The sequence below is a fragment of the Manis pentadactyla genome, chromosome 8, assembly GCF_030020395.1.
Source record: "Manis pentadactyla isolate mManPen7 chromosome 8, mManPen7.hap1, whole genome shotgun sequence".
NCBI lineage: Eukaryota > Metazoa > Chordata > Mammalia > Pholidota > Manidae > Manis > Manis pentadactyla.
The window spans coordinates 108,587,559-108,609,100 of NC_080026.1; the positions used below are offsets into that span (position 1 = coordinate 108,587,559).

At 48.8% G+C, this 21,542-nt stretch overlaps 1 protein-coding gene across 7 annotated transcripts in view; it reads left to right on the top strand.

Annotated features, from left to right (window-relative positions):
• The window catches only part of ZFYVE27 (zinc finger FYVE-type containing 27), a 107,834-nt gene that overhangs the window by 16,008 nt on the left and 70,284 nt on the right, over positions 1 to 21,542 (top strand). For 4 of the 7 annotated variants that reach the window (XM_057506193.1, XM_057506192.1, XM_057506191.1 and 1 more), the window contains 10 exons: positions 923 to 993; positions 2,644 to 2,830; positions 5,341 to 5,436; positions 6,564 to 6,676; positions 7,415 to 7,560; positions 8,141 to 8,212; positions 9,660 to 9,680; positions 9,809 to 9,953; positions 13,747 to 13,793; positions 14,089 to 14,170. In XM_057506193.1, the coding sequence (XP_057362176.1) occupies positions 923 to 993; positions 2,644 to 2,830; positions 5,341 to 5,436; positions 6,564 to 6,676; positions 7,415 to 7,560; positions 8,141 to 8,212; positions 9,660 to 9,680; positions 9,809 to 9,953; positions 13,747 to 13,793; positions 14,089 to 14,170 (980 nt within the window). Of the gene's footprint in view, positions 1 to 922; positions 994 to 2,643; positions 2,831 to 5,340; positions 5,437 to 6,563; positions 6,677 to 7,414; positions 7,561 to 8,140; positions 8,213 to 9,659; positions 9,681 to 9,808; positions 9,954 to 13,746; positions 13,794 to 14,088; positions 14,171 to 15,165; positions 16,771 to 21,542 lie in introns of those variants that run through there. The other 3 variants (XM_036886345.2, XM_057506195.1, XM_057506194.1) reach the window with 3 other exon arrangements.

The window sequence follows — 21,542 nt, forward strand, 5'->3', positions numbered from 1 at the left end:
GTGTGAAATACCCCAATTAGAGCAAAACAAACTACTCTGAAGCTCTGAATACTTGGCTTGCCAGCAAGTTAGCTGTTTATTTTTCTGTTTGACTCTCCTTTGATGGCTGGCTTTATATACACAGACACTGCTTTTTAGAATATAGGTGACAGTGGCTTCATTATTATGCCTGTGCTCTTTTTTCCCTATGAAATGTTGTTTATCAGGGACTAAGCCAGTAGCATTAGCTTGTCCTCAGCAACCCTAGTCTCTGGTCTGTCTTCCTGCTTTGGGGGTGCTCTGAGCACTTTCGTCTGTTCCAGTTCACTTAAGGCATGTTTGCTGAGAGAATACTGTACCCTGGTTTCAGCTTCATTGGTAATATATTAAAATCTTTATTTTTTCTCCTTTTGAATTAATATATCTTAAATTCTCAAAATTTTGGAAATAAGAGAAACTCACAAATGGGGTCAAAGAAATCCTTCACATTTTGTTCTCTTGATTTCCTTATTAGGTGACTCTTGCACAGCAAATATATGTTATGAAATTGTAAAAAAAAAAGTAAAGGAAAATTTTAAAGAATGTTTGTTATTTTTACCTCCTAAAGAGAATAGAACCGTACCAACACAGGTTAAACAGCATTAAATGGATTTCTTAATAGCTATATTATAAATTCTTTCCCATCTGGGACAACGTTCTACGGATCTTCTAGTTCTGAGAGGATACCTTTTCCCTGTTCTCACCCTGTAGGGCTTAATGTGTGACCTTAACTCCTCTCCTGGTTGCTTGTCTAAGTGAGAGCCCACTTTTCATCTCTCCTTGACATCTTGAGCTCCAGCCCCCCTCTTGCTCCTGGTTTTAGTGATTCACACATGCTGATGCGTTTCCTCTTCCCAGCTGGGAGAGCTGCTGTGTTTAGTGACAAGGACTCTCTGTGTTGTAGGTGGCAGATGCCTTTGTGTTCCTTGCTGACCTGCCTGGGCCTCAACGTCTTGTTCCTCACTTTGAATGAGGGTAAGAATGGCTTCCAGGGTCCAGGGTTTTTTTTGTGAATGTGGGAAGAAATTCTGAGAAGCAGCCACTTGTCTTTCCTAGGAATTGGCCTCTAAGTGTCTGCTTGATGTCAGAAACTGGTTCTGGAGAGAGACACTCTGGGCTAGAATCCTGGCTGGGCCACTGGTGTGACCTCAAGCAAGTTCTTTAACCTTTCTGTTAAAGCCTAATTTTCCTCATTTCTAAAGGGAGGATAATAATAGTGCTTTCCTCCATGGGTGGTTGTAAGGAGTGAGATACCAGTGCATAACACTAGGCATAGTGCCTGACACAGTAAGCAGCCAATACGCTACAGTTCTTCCTATTGTTTCCTTCTTGACTGTGTTGATACATCGATTTTTTCCATTTTGGTTTCTGATTCTGGGGTTATTTAGGGGCCCAACATGGGGTGACGGTACTGGCGAGATAAACTGGTAAGGGATTTTTGCCTCCTCTGTTGATTTTCTCTGGACCAGCAAGTGAGCTTGGCAGGGGCTACTGGGCCATCACCGTCAATGAAGGGTCTGTGCTGGAAGCCTTTGAGGTAGGTGTGTGGACAAGTATCATTGTCTCCTACACGAACATAGGCTCTGAAGGGATGGAACTTTGTCCTTCTGGTCACTGAAAAAGCCGCAGACCCATTTTTTTGAATATTAAAATAATCTATGCTAGTACACCGTAGGTGGCTCACTTCTGGAGGGGGCTGCTGGGCGCTCCAGTAGGGGTCCCAGCTGGTGATGTGTCCCAGGGGCTTTTTATGAAAAGGTATGCCGTGGCCCAGCTCTTTCCCTAGTTGGAACTGGCATGTGGCTGCAGCAAAGCCCAAACCTCTCAGGGGAAATGAGTGAAGGGTCTGGGACACAATGTTTTGAGGAGCTGGTCCTTTGTTCATGTATTCATTCTTCTTTTGAACTTGTATTTCTCACATGTCTCTGTTGTTTTCTCTGGAGATACAGATTCACTGGGTTGAAAATAAATCCAATTCATTAAGACCTCATCTTCTATTTCTTGGTAGGACTTTGCCTGACTGAAACTCAGGCTGTTAGATTTTTCTGAATGTATCTCTAAAATAAATCAGTTTGTGTGACAGGTATTTAACAAGCATTTACTCTGTGTCTAGTGCTTGTGGGCATCATGTTGCATGGGGGAAGTTCCTTTGGATTTTCTCTCAGCCTCACAATTTTTCAATCCACAGTGGTCTGTGGTATCCTAAAAGCTGAAGGAAAGGCTTCCAGTCTGCCCAGTGGCCCAGAAGTCAGACTGTCAGTCACTGGGAGCGCCCAGCAGCCCCCTCTGGGAGTGAGCCATCTATGATGTACTAGCATAGATATTTAAATATTTTTAAAAAATGGGTCTGCGGCTTTTTCAGTGACCAAAAGGACAAAGTTCCATCCCTTCAGAGCCTATGTTCGTGTAGGAAACAACGATACCTACAGTCTGTCATGGGTGGAAATTTCTGAGAAAAAATAAAGCTGCGTTAAGGGCTGGAGAGTGTGGGGGGAGATACTGCTTCATCTGAGGTGATCAGGGAAGGCCTCTCAGCCCTGGAGGAGGTGGTGGAGCGCACATCCGGGTGCGCAGGGGTCCCTGGGCCTCGCTACCTGTTTACCTGCAGTGTTATGGATTCCTTAGGTGCCTGGTACTCAGTGGGCGCTCTGGTGATTTCCGTGCCTGCCGTCCTGGGTTACCTTGAGGAGGTTTGCCGGACTCAGCTGCCTGAGTCTGAGCTGATGCGGAGGAAGTACCACAGCGTGAGGCAGGAAGACCTGCAGAAAGTTCGCCTGTCTCGCCCCGAGGCCGTGGCCGAGGTGAAGAGCTTGTGAGTATGGAAGTGGCCAAGGACGTGGGGGACAGCTGAGTGCTTGCTGCCTGCCAGGCAGTGTGTTAGGCAAACCACAAATGTTACTTCCTTTCATCTTTTTAACAGTTCTGGCAGGTAGCTACTATGACTTCATTTATGGATGACGAAAAAGGCTTCCATGGTTGGGTGAGAATCCAGACCTAGCTGATTTCACAGCCTGTGTTCTTTCCACTGGAGACAGTTATTTAAGCATGGGCACGCATAAGCCACTGCCTGGGTTCAGATTCCAGCTCTTTCATGTACTTGCTGTGTAGCATTAGGCTAGTTGCTCAGCCTTCCTGTGCCTCATGTTCTTCATCTGTTAAATGGGATAATGATATAAGGCTTACCTCATAGGTGGTTGTGAAGATTAAATGGGTGTTTGGTACCCAGGTGGTGTTCAGTAAATATCAGTTGTTGTCACTACACCATGGAGAAACCTCCTAAATGTTGGTACTTCTGAGGAAGCACCTAAAAGTCTTCAAGTGTTGAATAACATGAACTGTAGCATCTACGAAGCTTCAAAAAAAATTTATAAACAGAGGCCTGGGCTCCACCCCAGACATGCAGAGTGAGTTTTCTGGACTGGGGCCTTGGTATCTGTGTATGTGTGTTGTGTGTATTTTTTATTGAGGTACATATAATAAAATGCACAAATCTTAGTGTACAGTGTGATGAATTTTGACATGAGTGTACACTCATGTAACTATCACCTAGGTCAAGATACCAAACATTCTCCCTAATTATTTTCCCCTTTATCAATTTCACCCATCCCTCTCTCTCCCTCCTCTATGGCAACCTCCAGTATGTTCTCTGTGTCTGCTTTGTTTGGGTTTTAGATTCCACATATAAGTGAAATCACAGTTTTTGTCTTTCTGTATCTGATTTACTTCACTTAGCATAATACCCTGTAAGTCCATCCATGTTGTCTGGGTATCTGTGTTTAAAAAAAAAAATAACTTTTTGCTTTGAAATGACTAAACTTAAGAGTTTCAAGAATAATACAGAGAACCCCCATATGCCCTTTACCCAGATAGAACAGTTATTATTAACATTATGCTACATTAGCTTCATCTGTCTCTCTACACAGACACATTATTTTTTTCATTCTGAACCATTTGAAAGTAAGTTGCAAACGTCATGCCTGTTTACCCCAAATATTTCAGCAGGTATTTCCTAAGGACAAGGACATTGTCTTATATATCCTCAGTCCTGTATTCAAAGTTAGGAAATTTTTCATTGATAACATTAACATTGGTATTGTTACCTAATATATGGTTGGTTCATAATCACATTTTACCAGTTGTACTAATGAGGTCTTTTATATAAATTTTCCCTGATCCAGGATCCAATCCAGAATCATACATTACAGTTAGTTTTTGTCTTTTAATGTCTTTTATGTCTTTCTGTAACCTGGAGTAGTCCCTCCGTCTTTGTTTCTCATGAACTTGTCATTTTTAAATAGAAGAAGCTTATTATTTGGTAGAATTTCCCTCAATTTGGGGTTGTCGGGTTCCTTTGATTAGATTCAGATGATGCATTTTTGGCAGGGATATGACAATATTTTGTCATTGTCACTGTATCATGTCAGGAGGTACATAATGTCTGCCTCATTAAGAGAGATACTAACTCTGGTCCCTTGGTTAAGGTTTCTGTACTGTAAGTGATCATTTATGGGTATTACCTTTGTCAGTTTATTCCTGTGATGGTTGCAAAAGTAGTTTTCCAGTTGTCATTATTAGCTGGCATTCTACTGTAAGAAAGAGCTTTTTCTTATTATCAATATGAATTTAAGATTTTAAAATTTTATTCAATGGGTTATAATCCATTACTGTCATTATTATTTGAATCTCAGAGTGTCCTAGATTTGGCCAGTAGGCTCTTTTGAACCGGCCCCTGTGTTCTTTCAGAATGGCCCCATCATGTCTGAATGCATCCTAATGGTACAATAGGATAGTCAAATTCATCTTATACTTTCCCTGCTCTAGGTCTAGAATCAGCCATTTCTCCAAGGAGCCCTTCAGAAGCCAAGATCTGGGTGCAGTATGTGCTCATTGCTCCTGAGGGTGTATCCATTAATAAAACTCTCCCAGTTTATCTGCCTTACACCCGGGTGGAGACACGTTGATCTGTACCCTGCCATTTATGCTCACAGTCCCAGTATATTTGTGAGGGGGTACCATGCTCCTCATGGATGAGGAAACTGTTGCCCTGAAAAAGTTAAGTAGCTGCCCCAACATCAGCAGCTAGGAAGAGACCAAAGCAGGAACTTTTTTCCTGTTTCCACCTCCGTTAGGGGTTCCAAAAAGGGGACTGAAGTATATATGAATTGTCTCCCAAGCTTGCTGACGACTCCTTGGGTTTGAAGAGACTGGCTGTCTCTGGCCAGCGATGCCTGTTGAAGTTCTAGGCTCTGCTGCCCCAGAAGGCTGTCAGGCCCCATGGGCAGGCAGGCAGGCAGGGCTCACAGAGGCCCCCTGTGTCTGCAGCTTGATCCAGTTGGAGGCCTTTCTGAGCCGCCTGTGCTGCACCTGCGAGGCCACCTACCGTGTGCTGCGCTGGGAGAACCCCTCCGTGTCTTCACAGTGAGTGCCGCCGCTGCCACTACCCTGGAGGAATGGGGGACTCGGCCCCAGCAAAGCCAGCTGCTTTGAGAGGGCCCTTGCCCCCTGGCTCCAGGAATGAGAGCCTCCAGGGCTCTTGTGTGCAGACTTACACATAGGTTTGTGGGCTCAAATGCATTGCTTTTGTTTAGATACTTCTTTTAGGTGTGGTAAAAATATTTTAATAATAGATATGTAGCTCAGTATATAATCTCCCACCCTGATGTAGCAGCTTACCTCATGTTTAGACTGCCTTCTAGAGTTTGTCACGTGCATCTACTCTATAAATGTATAGCTTCATAGTGTATGTAAGATTTCCTTTTTTTACTCTTTTCTTACCATTATATCACGAATGGTTTTCTTTGTTGCCCCATAGCTTTTGGAATTACTTGTAATACCACATTAATATAGAGTGAATATACTATAATTTATGGGACCATTCCATTATCCATTTAGTCAATTTCTACTTTTTATTACTAACCCTGTAGTGAACATTGTTATGGGTTTAGCTTTAATCTCTTGAAATTTTTTTCCTTAAAATAAATTCAAGGATGGAACTACTGGATCAAGTAGAATGAGTGTGTCTGAAGCTCTTTATATGTGAATAACAATGACAGCTACTTTTTATGTAGTCTTCCCCCTGCCAGGCACTGTGCTCACCACTTTGGTGTATTACCTCAGTCTGCATAGTAACCCTGTGAGGGAGGCATGGTGTTAACCCCCATTTTACATGTGGAGAAAGTGATGCTCAGAGAACCAAGGGACTTACCTAAGGTCACACAGCGAGAAGTGGCAGAAAGGGAATCAAATCCAGGGCTGTCTTACCCAGAGTCCAGAGCCTGAGGAGTGACGAGCGTTGAGCCGGGTCACGTGGCCCCAGCCTCAGGCTCTGCTGCAGCCTCACCAGTGTCCGTTGTTAGCAACCAGTGACTTGTTGGTAGGTGTAAATCCTTCCTCCTTGCTTTATTTTCCACTTAAGGAGATCTTAGCAGTGTATTAACTGTGTTCCGAGCTATTTCTTGTCTGGGCCCCTATTTGGTTGTGCTCCAAATTGGTTTCCTTCTGATCTTAGGAATTTCTGATCCTGTGGTTCTTCTCTGTCGATCCAGGTTCTATGGGGCTCTTCTGGGCATGGTTTGCATGCTGTATCTGCTGCCGTTGTGCTGGGTCCTTGCCCTTTTAAACAGCACGCTCTTTCTGGGGAATGTGGAGTTCTTCCGAGGTAAGCCCTGGAGAGCCTGGCAGAGATGGATCCAGCTGGCTCTGAAGGTTGGGTTAGGCTTCCCTGTTTCTCTCTCTACAGCTGGTCATCTGTTTGCTGTGCTTTCCACAAGGGGGCAGTACCACCCTAGGGTCATCCCTTGGAGGGCTCTCCTGGACTCCGCAGCCTGAGGAGTTAGGTGGCATACAGGGCAGGCTGCTACTGTAGGGGATCCTCTCCCTTCCCAAGGCAGATGAATCACTGCTTACATGGTATGGTGGCTTCTGCGAGGTGAAGGAAGGATGTTTTCCTTGTGCTGCTGCCCACCTCCCAGGATGCAGCCACCTGGAGTTGCTGTCACATCTCTGTGTGATCCCCTAGTACCCATCTGCTGTCTGGCCTCTAAAGCAGTGAGGCAGTCTGGAGAGGCCCTGAGTCACAGAAGCCCAGGCCTGTAAATATGTTTGGGTGATTTGCTATATTTGTTTTCTTCCCTGTGGTTGGGTAATTAATTACAGAAGCCATAATTTATTGAGTACTTACTACATTTAATTTCTCTATAATAATCTCATGGGGTGGGTTGTGGTATCTCTGTTTTGTTTATGAGGTTTAGGTTAGGTGATTTGTTCAGAGTTAGGAGGGCAACTCTTTCCTACAGCAGAGAAGGGGGTGCTAGAAGAAAAGGCCAGTCAGCTGCAGAAAGTGCCACTTACTCCATCCTGTTTCTGCCTCCCACCCCACTCTCTGCACCCTGGGTAGTGGTGTCTGAATACAGGGCATCTCTGCAGCAGCGGATGAACCCCAAGCAGGAACAGTGTACCTTCGAGAGCCTACCACCACCAGATGCTGGGGGCAAAGGTGCCCTGCCGGACTACACACCTGAGCCCACGCCCACGCCCACAGAGGTGAGAGGCTGCTTCGGGCAGGTGGCAGGGCCTTCCCAGTACCAGTGTGTGCATACCACAGAATTCCTGGGCTGGCCTCTGTAGTTCCTGCTGCTTCCTAGGCCTCACCTTCTCTGAAGTTCTTAATAGCAGTAATGATGATAGCTACTCTGTGCTTCATTGAGTGCTTCCTCTGCTGTTCCAAGTACTTTCCAGGTACTAACCCCATGAGGTGTAGGTTATTTCTGAGCGTGAGATGGTTCTCATTTGCAGAGGAGCAGGCAGAGAGAGGTACAGAGTGGTTGCCTAAGGGTGGTGGGCCCAAGACTCAGACTAGGCCCTATGGTTCTAGAGCCCATGCTCTCAACTGTTGTGCTGCACAGCCCGCGTAGGTCTGTTCATGGCCTTGGTCCCTTCTGCCTGTCCTCGCTAGTCAGTGAGTTTTCTTTCTCATGACATCCTTTTTTCTGGCAGTTGTGCCATTTCCTCAGGGGTAGAAACAGATGTTTTGGGAAAACTGGGTGCTGGCTTAAGGGAGGGGACTTCAACCTGAGGGGGCAGGGCTGCCTCCCTCTCCTTCAGTAATAACCTCTCTTCCCAGGACCTCACACCAGGCAGTGTTGAGGAGGCCGAGGAGGCTGAGCCCGATGAGGAGTTTAAAGATGCCATTGAGGTGGGTGGCCTTTCCCAGCACTTTCCACTGTCCGGGTCAGAAGTTGGGTGGTCCTGGAGCTGTGTGGCTTCTTAAATCCTAAGTGTGGATTTTTAAAATTCTCATCTATCCAAATGAGAAGACAGAACTTGCCCTGAGCTCAAACTCACTGGGTGAAAGGCTCACGGAACTTCCGCCCGTCCTATCACTGATTTGGTTGTCTGTCTGGGGTTCCCAGGGTGGGGTGGCTTTGGGAGCTCTGGAGGCGCCCTGCCTGGGGAGGTGGATCATTCACCACTTTGGCTGGAGGCTGTGTGCTTGGTTCCTTTGATGTAGGGAAGGCACATTTCCACGAGGGTAGTTCCCTACGTCTCTGACTTCTCTTAGGCAGCAAGAAGTCTGAAAGATGTCGCTTTTGGGGGAAGGGAAGGGGGCTGGAGAGAGTGGCTACACGGCCAAGTGCTAGGTCAGAGAAAGTTACCAGTCTTCCTGATTCTAAGACGGTGGTTCAAATTGGTAATTTGTAGAAGTGTTTTATATGGCACACACACATTAAAAAAAAATTCTGAGTCAATTTAAAAATGGAGATTTCAGTGAAAACCCTGGATTTTCAGTTTCTCTGAAAAATCAGAAGCTCTGGTAGCCTTGATTCTGTAGTGATCAGTGTAGCTGAAGAGTGACTGTCCCCTTTAGAAAAGTCACGTAGCCCCACCACTCCCCATCATCCCCGCTCACTGAGTCTAGTGGCAGTTGCTATTTATTGTTACATTTGCTCTACTGTTTTTCTTATGATAGAAAATGATACCTCTCTATGTTTCTTTATAAAGTGGGAAATTGAGATATAAGAAATGGGGGTCTTGTGAGTTTTTACCAGGCCTTTGATTTACACCTAGCCCACCTCATTCTTATGTCAGCCTCATCCATGTAGGCATTTACATTTTCAGTTGCTAGAAGGTTTCTCTGAGACTTTAATACATGATTGTAGACTGAATTTTCATGGTGGTGGTAGGGAGTACATACAGCGGGGGCTTTCAAACATTTTGTTCATAACCCACAGTAAGGCATAGTTTACATCTTGACCCAGTCAGGGGTTGGAAACCTGACTCAGTTGGGAGCACTTATGTCTGTACAATAAGTAAACTTAACTGAATCAAAAGTTTCCTGAAAAATACACTGTAAGGAAATACATCGAAAGAAAATACATTTTCTGTTTTGTTCTATTAAAATAATGACCCACTTCATCAATTTCACCCAGTTTGGAAAATAGTAGTATGCAGCTTCTCTCAGGCTCCTTTGATGTTGGGGTCCTTTTATGGGGGCCTCTGTTAGTGTTACCCTTTAGGACATGCTCAGACAGAGCTCAGAGTAGTGCTGCTTTGTTCCTTTTGCTTGGGGGTCCTCCTCCCAGCAGCTTCCTTCTTCTTGCAATCTCTCTCTGTTCTCTTCTCCCCCGCTCCTTGGGAGGCAGGAGACCCACTTGGTGGTGCTGGTAAGTAAGATCCTTGGTAAAGTGGGCAGGGGCTGCCTCGTGGGGTCTGCCAGGCTGGGGTGCCTCTGTGCACAGGTCCTGGGGCCCTGCCTCAAGGCGGGCAGGACTGGAAGGAGCTGTTCCCACAGGAGGATGATGAGGGTGCCCCGTGCCCAGCAGAGGATGAGCTGGCCCTGCAGGACAATGGGTTCCTGAGCAAGAACGAGGTGCTGCGCAGCAAGGTGTCACGGCTCACGGAGCGTCTCCGCAAGCGGTACCCTACCAACAACTTCGGTATGACCAGGGAGGAGCAGGGGTGGGACTGGGGCCACAACAGCCTTGGGCCCAAGGCTTGGAATTGTGCATTCTGGTTTGTGACAAAAGCTGTGTCCCTGGGACGCTGGGAAGGTAGCAGATGCATAGCAGGCCTGTTGAGGGAGTGAACATGGCTTCTTTCTTGTTCTTCTGTCCTTACTGAACATTAGCTTGTGGGAAGAAGAGAAACTTATTACTGGAAATGCCACTCCAGGACTGCAGAGAAGTATAATTCTGAAACAGGCAGGACCTCAGAAGGCCATGCAGCATAGTGGCTGAGAGCAGAGTCTGGGGTCTGTTTTTCTCGTGTCAATTCCAGCTCTGCTGGGTGTCCTTGAGCATGTTACTGAGCTTGTCTGTGCCTTCAGTTTTCCCTTTGTTAGAGGGGGATAATGATCATCCTACCTTGCAGGGTTAGTACAGGTCTCAAATGAGATAATGTTTATTAAGTGCTAGCATGGTGCTAGCTGCTCTGTAGTAAGGGTTAATAAGGGTGCTGTTGATATGAGAGACTCTGGCAGGTGCCTGGGAGTCTTTCTGGATCTTTCCTTTCCAGGTGGAAGCAACTGGAAGCAAGCAGTATCTTTTTCTAGCCTGATAGAGCCCCAATCAGCCAAGCTCACAGATGGCCAGTCCTTATTTTACTGGCAGGGGGAGTGAGGGTGGGTTGAACAAGGCAGCTTTGGAGAAGGGTAGACATGACTGTTTGCAGAGGTTGGAAACCTGGCTCAGATTGGGAGCAGAGGAGCTGAGCAGACAAGTCATGGCTGAAGCCTAGAGAGTAGGTGACTTGGGAGTCACTCTGGTCCTGAAGAAGAGCCTTGCTTCTGCCGGGGGTCAGTCGACGGGGAGGAGGCTGGGGCGGCTGTACTGTATGTACTGTTGTGAGTGAGGTGTAGGGTTTGTGCCCTGAGAGAGGCCCCTGGGATTTATCTTTGAGGAATTGACCTAAGGCATCAGGAGCCTGCCCTCCTGCCCCTGCAGCAACAGGCCTGTGGTTTTCGCAGGATTAGAGGTCCTGGACATGCTCTTTCTTTCTGCTGCATGAATGTCTCCCTGTCATTGAAGGTCCCTTTGTTTCATTTGAGACCATTGCTGACTTCTGGGCACACTCTCACTTCAGAGCACTTTCGCATATACCCTGTCATTTAGTCCTGATGGCAGGCGTGACAGGAACACATGGTTCTTACGGGCTTAGAAGCTGCTGGGTTCCAGATGTCCCAGGTGACACCACAAGAAATTAATCCTCTTGCTCTGGCAATTGATTTGTTTGTATTTATGCTTTCAAGGAAGGGCCCTTAGATATTCCCTTTGGGCAGGGGAGTAAACCTGGGGTGAGAAGAGTGATTTGCCTAGGTCCTCAGCTAGTATATGGCTGAACTGTGACTCAAATCCAGGTGGTCTGATCTGGCTCCTGTGTTCTTTCTAACTCATCCTCCTCCTTTGCTCTGGTGTCTGAAGGCCCCTGGTTTTGTGTCTGTCCTTTTTCTGTACTTGGCTTTTGGTTCAGGTAATCCCTGTCAGGACAGGCAGAGGCCTTTCAGGCTCCCGCGAGGATGGCAGAGGTTTTTCCTAAGCCCCTCTTAGCCCCTCCTCTTTCACAACTGCCTGCCACCCCTCCTTGAGATGTCCTCAAGCTCCTGGCTGTGAGGCAGGGGTAGCCCCTCAGCTCCTGGGTCTGGCTCCCTCATGCTAGGGTGAGGTAAGCTGCTTTGGGGCCATTCCATTCTGGCTGCTGGTGGATGAAGGGGACACATGGAAGGGATGAGGACAGGCTTCTCAGGAGCTTCTCTGTGGTCTCCAAGTGGGAGAGTCCTGGGGGAAAGGGCTTCTCTCTGTCCTGGAGGCTTCCTGACCATTTCCCTGGCAGGCCCCATGTGGGCCTAGGCTGCTCCTGCCCTTAACCGCCCCATGGCATCATCACATGGTGAATCAGGATCTTTGCCAAAAATGGGGGCATGAAGAGTTATGGATGTTGGGAGGGAACAGGGGTGCTCTCCTGCTCCATGTTATTGGTGGAGCTGTTGTCAGCACGCGGAACCCTCCCTGGCCCCAGACCTGTTCATTGGTACGTGGTTGTTTTATTAGACTACGTGGCTGCCTTGGGGTGCTTGGCCCTGGCACTCTATTTAGTTGAGAGGAATTGACATGGGCCAGAGTGTCAGTCTTTGAGCAGCTTCTCTCCCTTGTCCCATGCCCCTAGGAGAAGCAGAGGCAGACTGCCTTGCCCAAATTCTGTCTGGGGGACACAGTCTTAGGGCAGCCTATTCCCTGCTTTGACACCACCAGTAGCACCCACTGTGCTCTTCTCTCCTCTGCGGGGGCCATGAGCCGACTGACAGCAGGGGCATCTACCTTAAGCACCTTGGCCTTAGGTTTCTCCTTGTTTTAGCCAGGGCCCTTCTTCCCTTGAACACAGGGAGTGTTCCTTGGCAAGAGCTGCAAACAAAGGGATTCTGGCTGGACAGAGGAAGGGACCACATGTAGCTGTCAATATAGCTTTGGGCCTTTGTGTGAAGGTGAGGCCTGGTGCTCTGTGCCTGGCTGGACAGGTCTGACAGCTCCCTGAAGCTGATTTGCTCTAGTCGGATCACAGGAGGCCTTTGGGCCCCAAGTTCTGGAAATGTCCTCCAGTAGCCTTATCTCTTCTCGAGTTTTCCCAGGACCCAGCTCATCTTCCTTCTGGGCCCACAGCCCTTGGCTGGGCTGTCTGGTCCCCTTTTGGCAGCACTCATTCCTCCTGTGGACCCCTGCCTTTCCTCCCTGACTCAGCGCCTCCTGCCTGCACAGAGATTTCTGCACTGAACCACAGTAATTTTGGGGGCATCCCTTGGAACCTTCTTTGTCTTTTTCAGGGTTTGCTTTTGGTTCTGGAGCCGACTGAAGTCACAAGGGCCCAGTGTGGCCTTTTCCCTCGCCTCCGATTTCAGTTTGCTTCCATCCTTTCAGTTCTCACTCACCTCCTCCATCAGACTGTATACTTGTTGCAGTCTGCCTTTTCCGTCTTCAGTTTTCCTGCGAGCGTGGGTGGGCGGTGAGCACAGCTTCTGTTAGGCCTGCCTGCCTTGATGTAGCCTCAAAAGAGCAATCAGTCTCCTCTTTCCCCATCCTTCATCTCTTCTTCACCCCTCCTACCTCCTCCCAGCCATTTGCCAAGCTGCACTGACTTCTCTGCCATTGTCTGAAACTTTGTCATCTTGTCGTATGTCTGGTTGTTTGCCCCATCCCACCCACCATTCAGAGTACTCTTCTTGGAAGGTGCCTGGTTCCGAGCTTCTCTCCTGATCATCAGATGACAGCAGGAGTTGGGGTTTTATGGGGCATTTCTGTCTTTATGTGTGGGTAGAGTATTTGTAAGGCAATACTTTGAAAGGGACCTATTAGGCAGGTTTCATTTGAGGTCATTGGAGCCGCCTTCTCTGAGGGATGCCTGTTGTCAGGTCCCTGCCAGCTTGATATGATTTCCAAGGAGTGAATTCTGCTGGGTACTCTGATTCTGGCTGGACCTGTGGGTGGGGCCTCTAAAGCTGGGAGGGTGCAGGGACTGTCAACTGTTGTAATCTAGAGACATTGATGCCCAGCAGCCAGCAGTTTTTCCTCCTCAGTTTGAATCCCTCTCCCTGTCTCTGGATCTGGACTTTGCTCCCTTGTTCACTGCTCCCAGCCAGGGAGTCTGGGCTGGTCTGTGTCCTAAGTGTCCCCATTTAGAAGAGCCAGGAGCAGGTGAGAGGCCAGGCTGGGTCAAGGCTGAGCTGCTGCCTCTGTTTCTCAGGGAACTGTACAGGCTGCTCGGCCACCTTCTCAGTGCTGAAGAAGAGGGTAAGTCTCTCCAGGGTGTGTTTGCTGAGGATTTGGGCCAAGATACAGGGGAGAGGTGGGGAGTCATTGGGGCACATTGGGCCTGGCGTCTGAGCTTTGCTCAAATGAATGGGTCTTCCCTGCCCCTGTACTCACACTTTCATCTGCCTTCCCATGGGATGGTGTATTGGGTACCTCACAGTGGACCCAAATCTCTTGGGTGGGATTGGCTGGTGGAAAGAAGGGGGGCACTGGGGGCTCCAGGTGCCCAGGGGTGGGGGATGCATCTGATACTGACCTTGGCTTTTGTCTGCAGCGGAGCTGCAGTAACTGTGGAAACAGCTTCTGCTCTCGGTGCTGCTCCTTCAAGGTGCCCAAGTCCTCTATGGGGGCCACAGGTGAGTGGTGTAGGCGGTGGTGGTCAGGGCAGTGGGAGGGCTTGGCTGGTTCCCGCCTCCTCTGAGGGGTGCTGGGGTTGTGGGATAGGAGCTAGGGGTCAGTAAGAGGTCAAATGAAATTGGATCCAAGTCTGGTTTGTAGTAACATCTCCTCCTTTGCCCTTTAACAAAAAACTGAAATATTTGAGCATGCCAAATAATATATATATATATATATATATAGTATATCTGAATTATAAAGCATTAGTGAATACCTGTGACGCCCTCACTGAAGTTAAAAAATGGAGCACTAGCAACACCATGGAGCTCCCCAGCATCATTCCCATCTTCCCCAGAGGAAACCAGAGTCCTTAATTTTATACTTCTTGTTACCTTGTTAATACTTTTAACAACAGCAACAAAAAAACTTCCTTTTTAAAAGCTGTACATACTCACAAACAACACAGATAACATAAAGGAAGAACACTATTTGCACATAGGGTAAATGCACGTGCATATTGTAAAAAATGGGTGCATACGTACTGCTTGGTGATATAATGATAAATCAAGGTTTTTTTTTTTCCCCACTGGGCATGCAAGTAACATATGCTTACTCTGGAAGATTTGGAAATTACTGTACAGAAGAAGGAGGAAGAGAAAATAATCCCGTAATCTTAACACTCAGGGATAACCACTGTTAAAACATTTTGGAAAATTTTCTTTTGATATTTTACTTTGAAAACATTTTTAAAGGTGCTTTGTTGGTGCCAGAATAAATTCTACCTCCTGCAACACCTGGGAGGGGCCTGCTGTTGGTACAGTCACTCCCAAGGCCCTCAGTTCCAGGGATAGAGAGATCTTTGAGGGCAGGCTAGTGAGCTGGGTCAGTGACGATGTGGGCTGGGCAGTGGGCAGTCTCTGTGGGGCTTCTGGGGATGGGGAGGTGGTTCTGGTAGTTGGGGCCATGAGCCAGAGGGCAAGAGGAAGCATCTCACCATGTTCTTCCTCCTTTTCAGCCCCTGAAGCCCAGAGAGAGACTGTGTTTGTGTGTGCTTCATGTAACCAGACCCTGAGCAAGTGAGAAGAGGGGCCAGGGTCCAAGCAGGCACCAGTCCCTGGGGCCAGCAGTAGACCCACTCCCCCTAACCCCTAGCCCCATGAGGTGTGTGCTGGGCAAATGTGGCCCAGATGCTAGCTAGGCTTTCCTTCTCTGCCCTCACTGTCTCCAGTGGAATCCTAGAGCCGTTCCCCACTCCTGCAGATGGCTGGTAATGGCTGCCCTCAAATTGCAGAGAGGAGAGGAACCCCTGGAAGGCCTGGCATGTTTACCTTGCTCTACCCTGGGCTGGTAAGGAAATACAAGCTAGAGGGCAGAGTTAGCCAGGCTTAGTCTCAACTGGGATTTCTGAGGATCAGGACATTTCTCCACATCAGGGAATTCCAGGAGACCGAGATCAGAGATTGGGAAAAGAGATTTTTTTCTCTTGCTGGGTGCTGGGCCAAGCCCTTGGTCTTTGAGTGCCAGCAGAAAGGTTTGGGGATGCCATGCTGCAACTCTGCTGTTTGAATGTCCCTCCAGGCATCAGGATCTCATTTTCCTATCAAAGGATGTGGCAGGGCTGACAAGACCAAAAGTGCTTCTGGAAACAGGGTTGAGGTTCCCAAGTTCCCCCAGAGGAGGACATGTTTAGGAGGTCCTGGCAGAGTCCTTCGGTATTAAGGAGGGCAAATGATCCCAGCAGCTCAGAGGACCTCAGCCCCACCTTATGGAGACCTTGACTTGCAAACTGTCAGCCACATACCAGCCTGTGTCCTCAGCAACTCTGGGTAGATGCTGGGCATTCAGATCTCTTCAGCTCCTCCCTGCTCAGAGCCTCGTGCACCTTCTTGACCCAGAGCTACATTTCCCTTCTCAGCCCCTCATCTCATGGAGTGTGAGACCAAGAGAGCAGAGCAGAGGTCCTGAAGTCCTTGACCCTTGGGGTCCTGGGAAATGAAGGATATTGCTGGCTAGGTCCTACATTCCAGGGCTGTTCCCCAGCAGGACAGTCTCAGTTTTGAGATAAGGCCACTTGGGGTTCCCATCCTCTTTCCAACAACTTCATTTTTACTTCTGGACTCTGAGGGGCTCAGTGTCTCTCCCTAAGCCATGAGTGAGCTCAGGCATTCTTTCCTTCTCCTGGAGCTGCTCTGCCTTTTTGAAGTATTTATTTATTGCTTGGTTCCTGGGAATGTGTGGCACAAGGAATGGGATGAGGAGGATGGGTGGCGGCTTCTACTCTAGGATGCTTCTCTGGAGTCATGGGCTGCCTGGGACCCAGACCCCTAAGGAGGCAGGCTGGGGAGACAGGGACCATCCAAGGTCAGCTTTGGGGCCAGGCCAACCAGTCTAGTGAGGGCTGGACAGCCAGGGGCCTGCTCCAGGCCAGGGGTGTACACATCCCTGGAGAACCACATGGGCCTTGGTATACCCCCATCCCCCAGTGCCTTTGTCTTGTTCAGAGACGTGAGTGAAGTACCCCGTGCTTATTTACACTGGAGAGGACCTAAAAAAACACCGAGAGGACCTAAAAGGATCTCTGTATATATGGAGAATTGTCAATAAAAAGGCCTCAAGCTTCTTATTTGTGTCCTGGTCCTTGTACTAACCTGGAGAGTCAGATCTCCCCAGCGCTGGCCGAGTTTGCAGGCCTGGGCTGTGCCTGCAGGTCAGGGCTGGAGGGTGAGGAGGCTGAAGTCTGGGTGGGAGCTGGGGGCACAGGAGGAAAGCTGTGCCTTGCACAGGGGGCTCAGCATGATTGTTGGATTGACTTAAGGCTCCATCTTGTGACCAGGTTGTGAGGGCTGGGGCTTGGGGTGGGGACCAGAACTGGGTCAATGCCAAGCAGTGCAGGCTTTAGAATGAAAAGATTCTAGCTAATCCCTCTGAGAAAGGAAAAAAGGATCAGCTCTTGGGGATGCTGAGAGCCACGGGAAAGATGATTCACTATTAAAGACGGGCAGTATAAGCAGCTCTCAGTGCAGGGCCGTGTGGGGTGTTGACTGCATGCCCAGCACTGTGCTAAGTGTCTTACACACAGTATTTCACTTAATCCTTAAAATGGTCCTGTGAGGTAGGCACTTTGCTTCTCTCCATTTTCTAGGTATGGAAATTGAGGCCCAAGGAAGTTAGTTAATGGCCGTGAAAGGCTTGGGATGGCATTGTGCATACCAGAGCTGGATATGACCTGCCTTCCAGATGGTAGGCCGGGGCAGAAAGGAGGGGAGGAGAGACTGCCTCAGAGAGATAAGGTCAGGTTGTCACATCCTCATGGCCCCACACATGTGCAGCTCAGTCTGCAGGGTGCCGGGGAGTCCTTGCAGCATGCTGAGGCCTTGGTCTGTTCTAGATAGGATTCTGCCTAGTCTAGGAATTTCCCCTAGTATGGGGGAGCCACAGCAGCTCCTGAGGGTCCTTGAGAGGCAGGGAGGCAGCTAGAACCTTGCCCTAGCAGTTTTTACAGAAGAGCATGTTGACTTTAAAAAGTATCAAAGTGGCCTCAGCAGCCTCATGGTCCAGAGGGACAGGAAAGATGTTGGGGGTGTGGAATATAGAGGCTTTGAGCCAAAGGGCACAGCAGTGATAGTGCAGGCCCAGGGAAGAAGTGGCTGGGGCTGTGCCTGCGCATCTCGTGGATGGCGTATGTCACGGATAGGTCAGTTGGAAGGATGCTCAGAGATCTTCCAGGGCAGCCCCTCACTGCAGATGTGACACCACATGCGTTGGACGAGGTCTGTTCCTCATAGCGATAGAGGATGGGAAATAGGCATGATAGTGCTATCTGCCTTGTAGTGCTGCTGTGAGGATTAAATGGGATAGTCCGCTTGAGGTGGGGAGTAGGTGCTTGGCATGGTAAATGTTCAGAAATGCTAACTCATTACTACCATCTTGGCAGTCTTCAGGAAAAGAACAACTCTGTTCTGGATGGCTTTAGAATAGCAGTTTTCTTGTTAATGAGAATAATCTTAGGTTATTATTCAGGAAAGAATCTAGAGAGAGGCAAGGAAAGAATTCTAGAGAAGAATCTAGAGAGTATAGTTTGAAAAAGCAGAGGCAATATAATTTTATTTTGGGAAAATGAAAACAATTCCTAATTTGGTGAAACAGACTATAACATGAGTAGCTGGTGAGACATGGGATACAAAGGCATGAAAAACATATTTTTCATCATTTGGGGTCAGTAGCCTCACAGAAGGGAAGCCAGGGGCCACTTCCTTGTCTCCTTGAGGGGCCTTAGTGAGAACAGACCAGGGACAGACCACTTTAAAGTCCAGGTACCACACTGGGACAGTGAGGCCATGGAGGGACTTTGCAGGACTGGGTGGTGCCTTAGAGCCTTGTCAGCAGCGTGGAGAGGACTGTATGGGATGGCCTGGAAGACAGATTGTCCATTGTGGAATTGGATGCTTGGTTTAAAAGATGCTCTCCAGTTCGTTCTCAGGCACCCAGTGGGAGGGGAGGGCAGCAGGTTCTGCTACAGCCCTGGTAACCTGCTGGGGCAGACCTGGGACAGACTGCCAGCTCCACAGCCTGGCTTGGGTTGAGGGTTCTGTCAAGCTTTTCATGGTTTTATAGTGATAGAGAACAGCTTCCAGTGAGCCCTGGAAGACCTTGAACTAACTGGCTGTGGTTTTTGGGGTCTTCAGGATTTGTGGTGGTTGATCACCTGCTCTCAGAGCTGAAGCCAAATGAAGCCTCATTTTCACCCCTTTGTCTCCATGGAGCCTTAGAGGAACCCTTTTGAGGGGCTCTGGCCCCAGCATCTATCCTGTAGCTTGTGGCTCTAAGGTCATAATACTTAGGTTTATTGGGTGCTGTGCTAGGCAACATGCTGAGGAATTGTCAATAAAAAGGCCTCAAGCCTCTCAAGTTTGTGTCCTGGTCCTTGCGCTAACCTGGAGAGCCAGATCTCCCCAGTGGTCTCCTCTTGACAGTCCCCGAAACTAGGTCCTATCATTAACTCCATTTAACTGAAGAGTAAATGGAGGCCTGGGAGGGTTGAGTAACCTGCCAAAGGTCACACAGCTAGTAAGCCGTGGAGCCAGGATGTGAATGGTGCCACAGGGGCTTGCAGATCCAAGAGAAACTGGGTGAGCATCGCAGCCCTGGCTGTCACCCTTCCCTCTGCTCTGCCTTGCCCACACGCACTGCAGGACCTTCTGAGCCACTGAGCTAACGCTGCCCACCCAAAGCCCTAGCGGGAGTGGGCTCAGCCTCCAGGGGAACAGAGGCAGCCTTGTGGTGGGAGCTCCCCTCTGCTCCCAGCAGCCCCTCCACCCTTCCTGGCTGGGTTTGTTTCCATACTCCAGAGCAGCACATTCCATTCTCTGGCACAGCTGGGGGCTGGGGATTCCGGATTCCCCTGGCTGCCTGCTTTCTTCAAGGCCTCAGAACAGCCTGCCGTCAGGGCTGGGACACTGGGTCCCAGCCACACACATTCCAGCAGCAGCCACCCCCCACGTTGGATTTCCCAAGGAGCGAACTTTAGCCAGGATTACAGCCGACTAAACAGTTGTGGGATGAGAGCTTCCTTTGTGGCCCCAAGAGGCTGAATGCTGACGGGCTGAGGCAGGGGCTGAGGGGGTGGCTGCTGGGTGTTGGCTGGCCCAGGGCTGGCTCTTCTGCCACTGTCAGGACCTTTGGAGCATGTCTGAGCAGGGCTCCCAGACATCTTCCTGTGAGGCAGGGTGGCAGAAGCATGGTGGCCTATATGTACACTTGCGCATCCCCCTCCCCCTCCCCACCACCTGTCCCTGGCTTCTTGGCTTTGCCCCATGAAGGTAGTAGTACAGTTAGAGTGTGGGGTCAAGTCCTAGTAAGGCCACTATGTACAAGCTCTGTGTACTTCAACAAGTTCATTAACCTCTCTGAATCAGCCTCACCATTTAAGTGTTATTAATGATACTTTCTTCAAGGGGCTATTGGGAGGCTTAAATTAGAATGCCAAAGAGCTTCAAATAGTGCCTGCTACCCAGCCTGGGCTTGTTATTTCTTAGTGTTATATGTCTTCTCCCCTGTATTGGCTCACACAACACGAAGGGATTTATTTTCTGAAGTAAAACCCCAAATGTGGGTTCTAGCCTGTCTTGCCAATGGGTTTCAGCCCCTAGCAAGTTCACTATTGATTCAGTGTGACCAAAGAAATGACAGTAGAACGTTCTTGGGGTGAAAGGGTTATACCCAACTTTATTTCCACAGTGGCAGGTCAATCACTAAAATCCCGTTCACTCAGAGCTAGTCTGCATACAGCAAGCAGGTCTCTGCCTGCACAGTCATCCTGCACAGCCGTCCTCCTGGCCTCTGTCCTCAGCGCTGCCACAACTCCAGCCTCTCCTCTGCTTTCCTGCACCCTTGCAACCATGCTACAGAGCACTGGGCAGAGCTCTTTATACAGAGTCAATAATGATGCATTGCCCACACGTGTTGTGAGCAAGCTGACCAGGGCCAGGTGAGAATCCTGGCCACAGGAACTTTCATTTTAGCCACATAGCCCCTTTCTGAAAGTAACAATTCTGGCTTTTAGATGAGATGTTCCTGTCTTTTCCCTGCCTTCCTGCCAGTAGTGTTTCTTAGTTGGTTAACAAACAAATTAGGGATTTATTGAGCACCTATTATGTGCAGGCACTATGCTATGGTTAATCAAAATACTAATTACCATCTAATTACTAATAAATATCTTCTAAATGCTGGGCATTGTTTCCAGGTACTTTTCATACATTTCCCTACTTAACACTCAGCCACCTTGTTAAGCAGACATTATTGCTTCATTTTACAGCTGTGCAATGTTCCCAGTATCACATGGTCACTGGGCTCTACTGCCTCTTCTCGCCCCATCCTGGGTGTTCAGCGGCCTGCCCCAAATCCTTTTGTCTTCATTAGAACTCTGAATTTGTACCCAGCTGAAACACTTGATTTCCTCTGCTCCTTTGCAACTAGGGGTGGCCATGTGACAGTTCTGGCTGGCGAGCTAGAAGTAGAAATCTGCCAGGTGGGACTTGTTGGGAAATTACTGTTTTCCCGATTAAAAGGACCAGAGGCAGCTGACATGCTGCTTTTGTTTAGCCTCCCCCCACCTTGCTGCCTAGAATGTGGTTGAGAGGTGGGGAGGAGGAGGCGCCATCTGTAACCTCAAGAACAAAAGCCGCCCCCTGGCGGCAGGAAGACACAGTGAGTCTGGGACTGGACCTCCCACCTCCCCTCCTCCCTCCAGGCTTCTTGTGTGGAGAAGCCGTGTTTCTTGGGGTTTTTATTCCACACAGTCAGATGCAGCCGTTCACCGATTCGCATCCTGGGTGCTTGCTGAATAGCACTAGCTGCCTGACTCCAGGCAGGCCGGGTGGGAGTGTTTCCTGA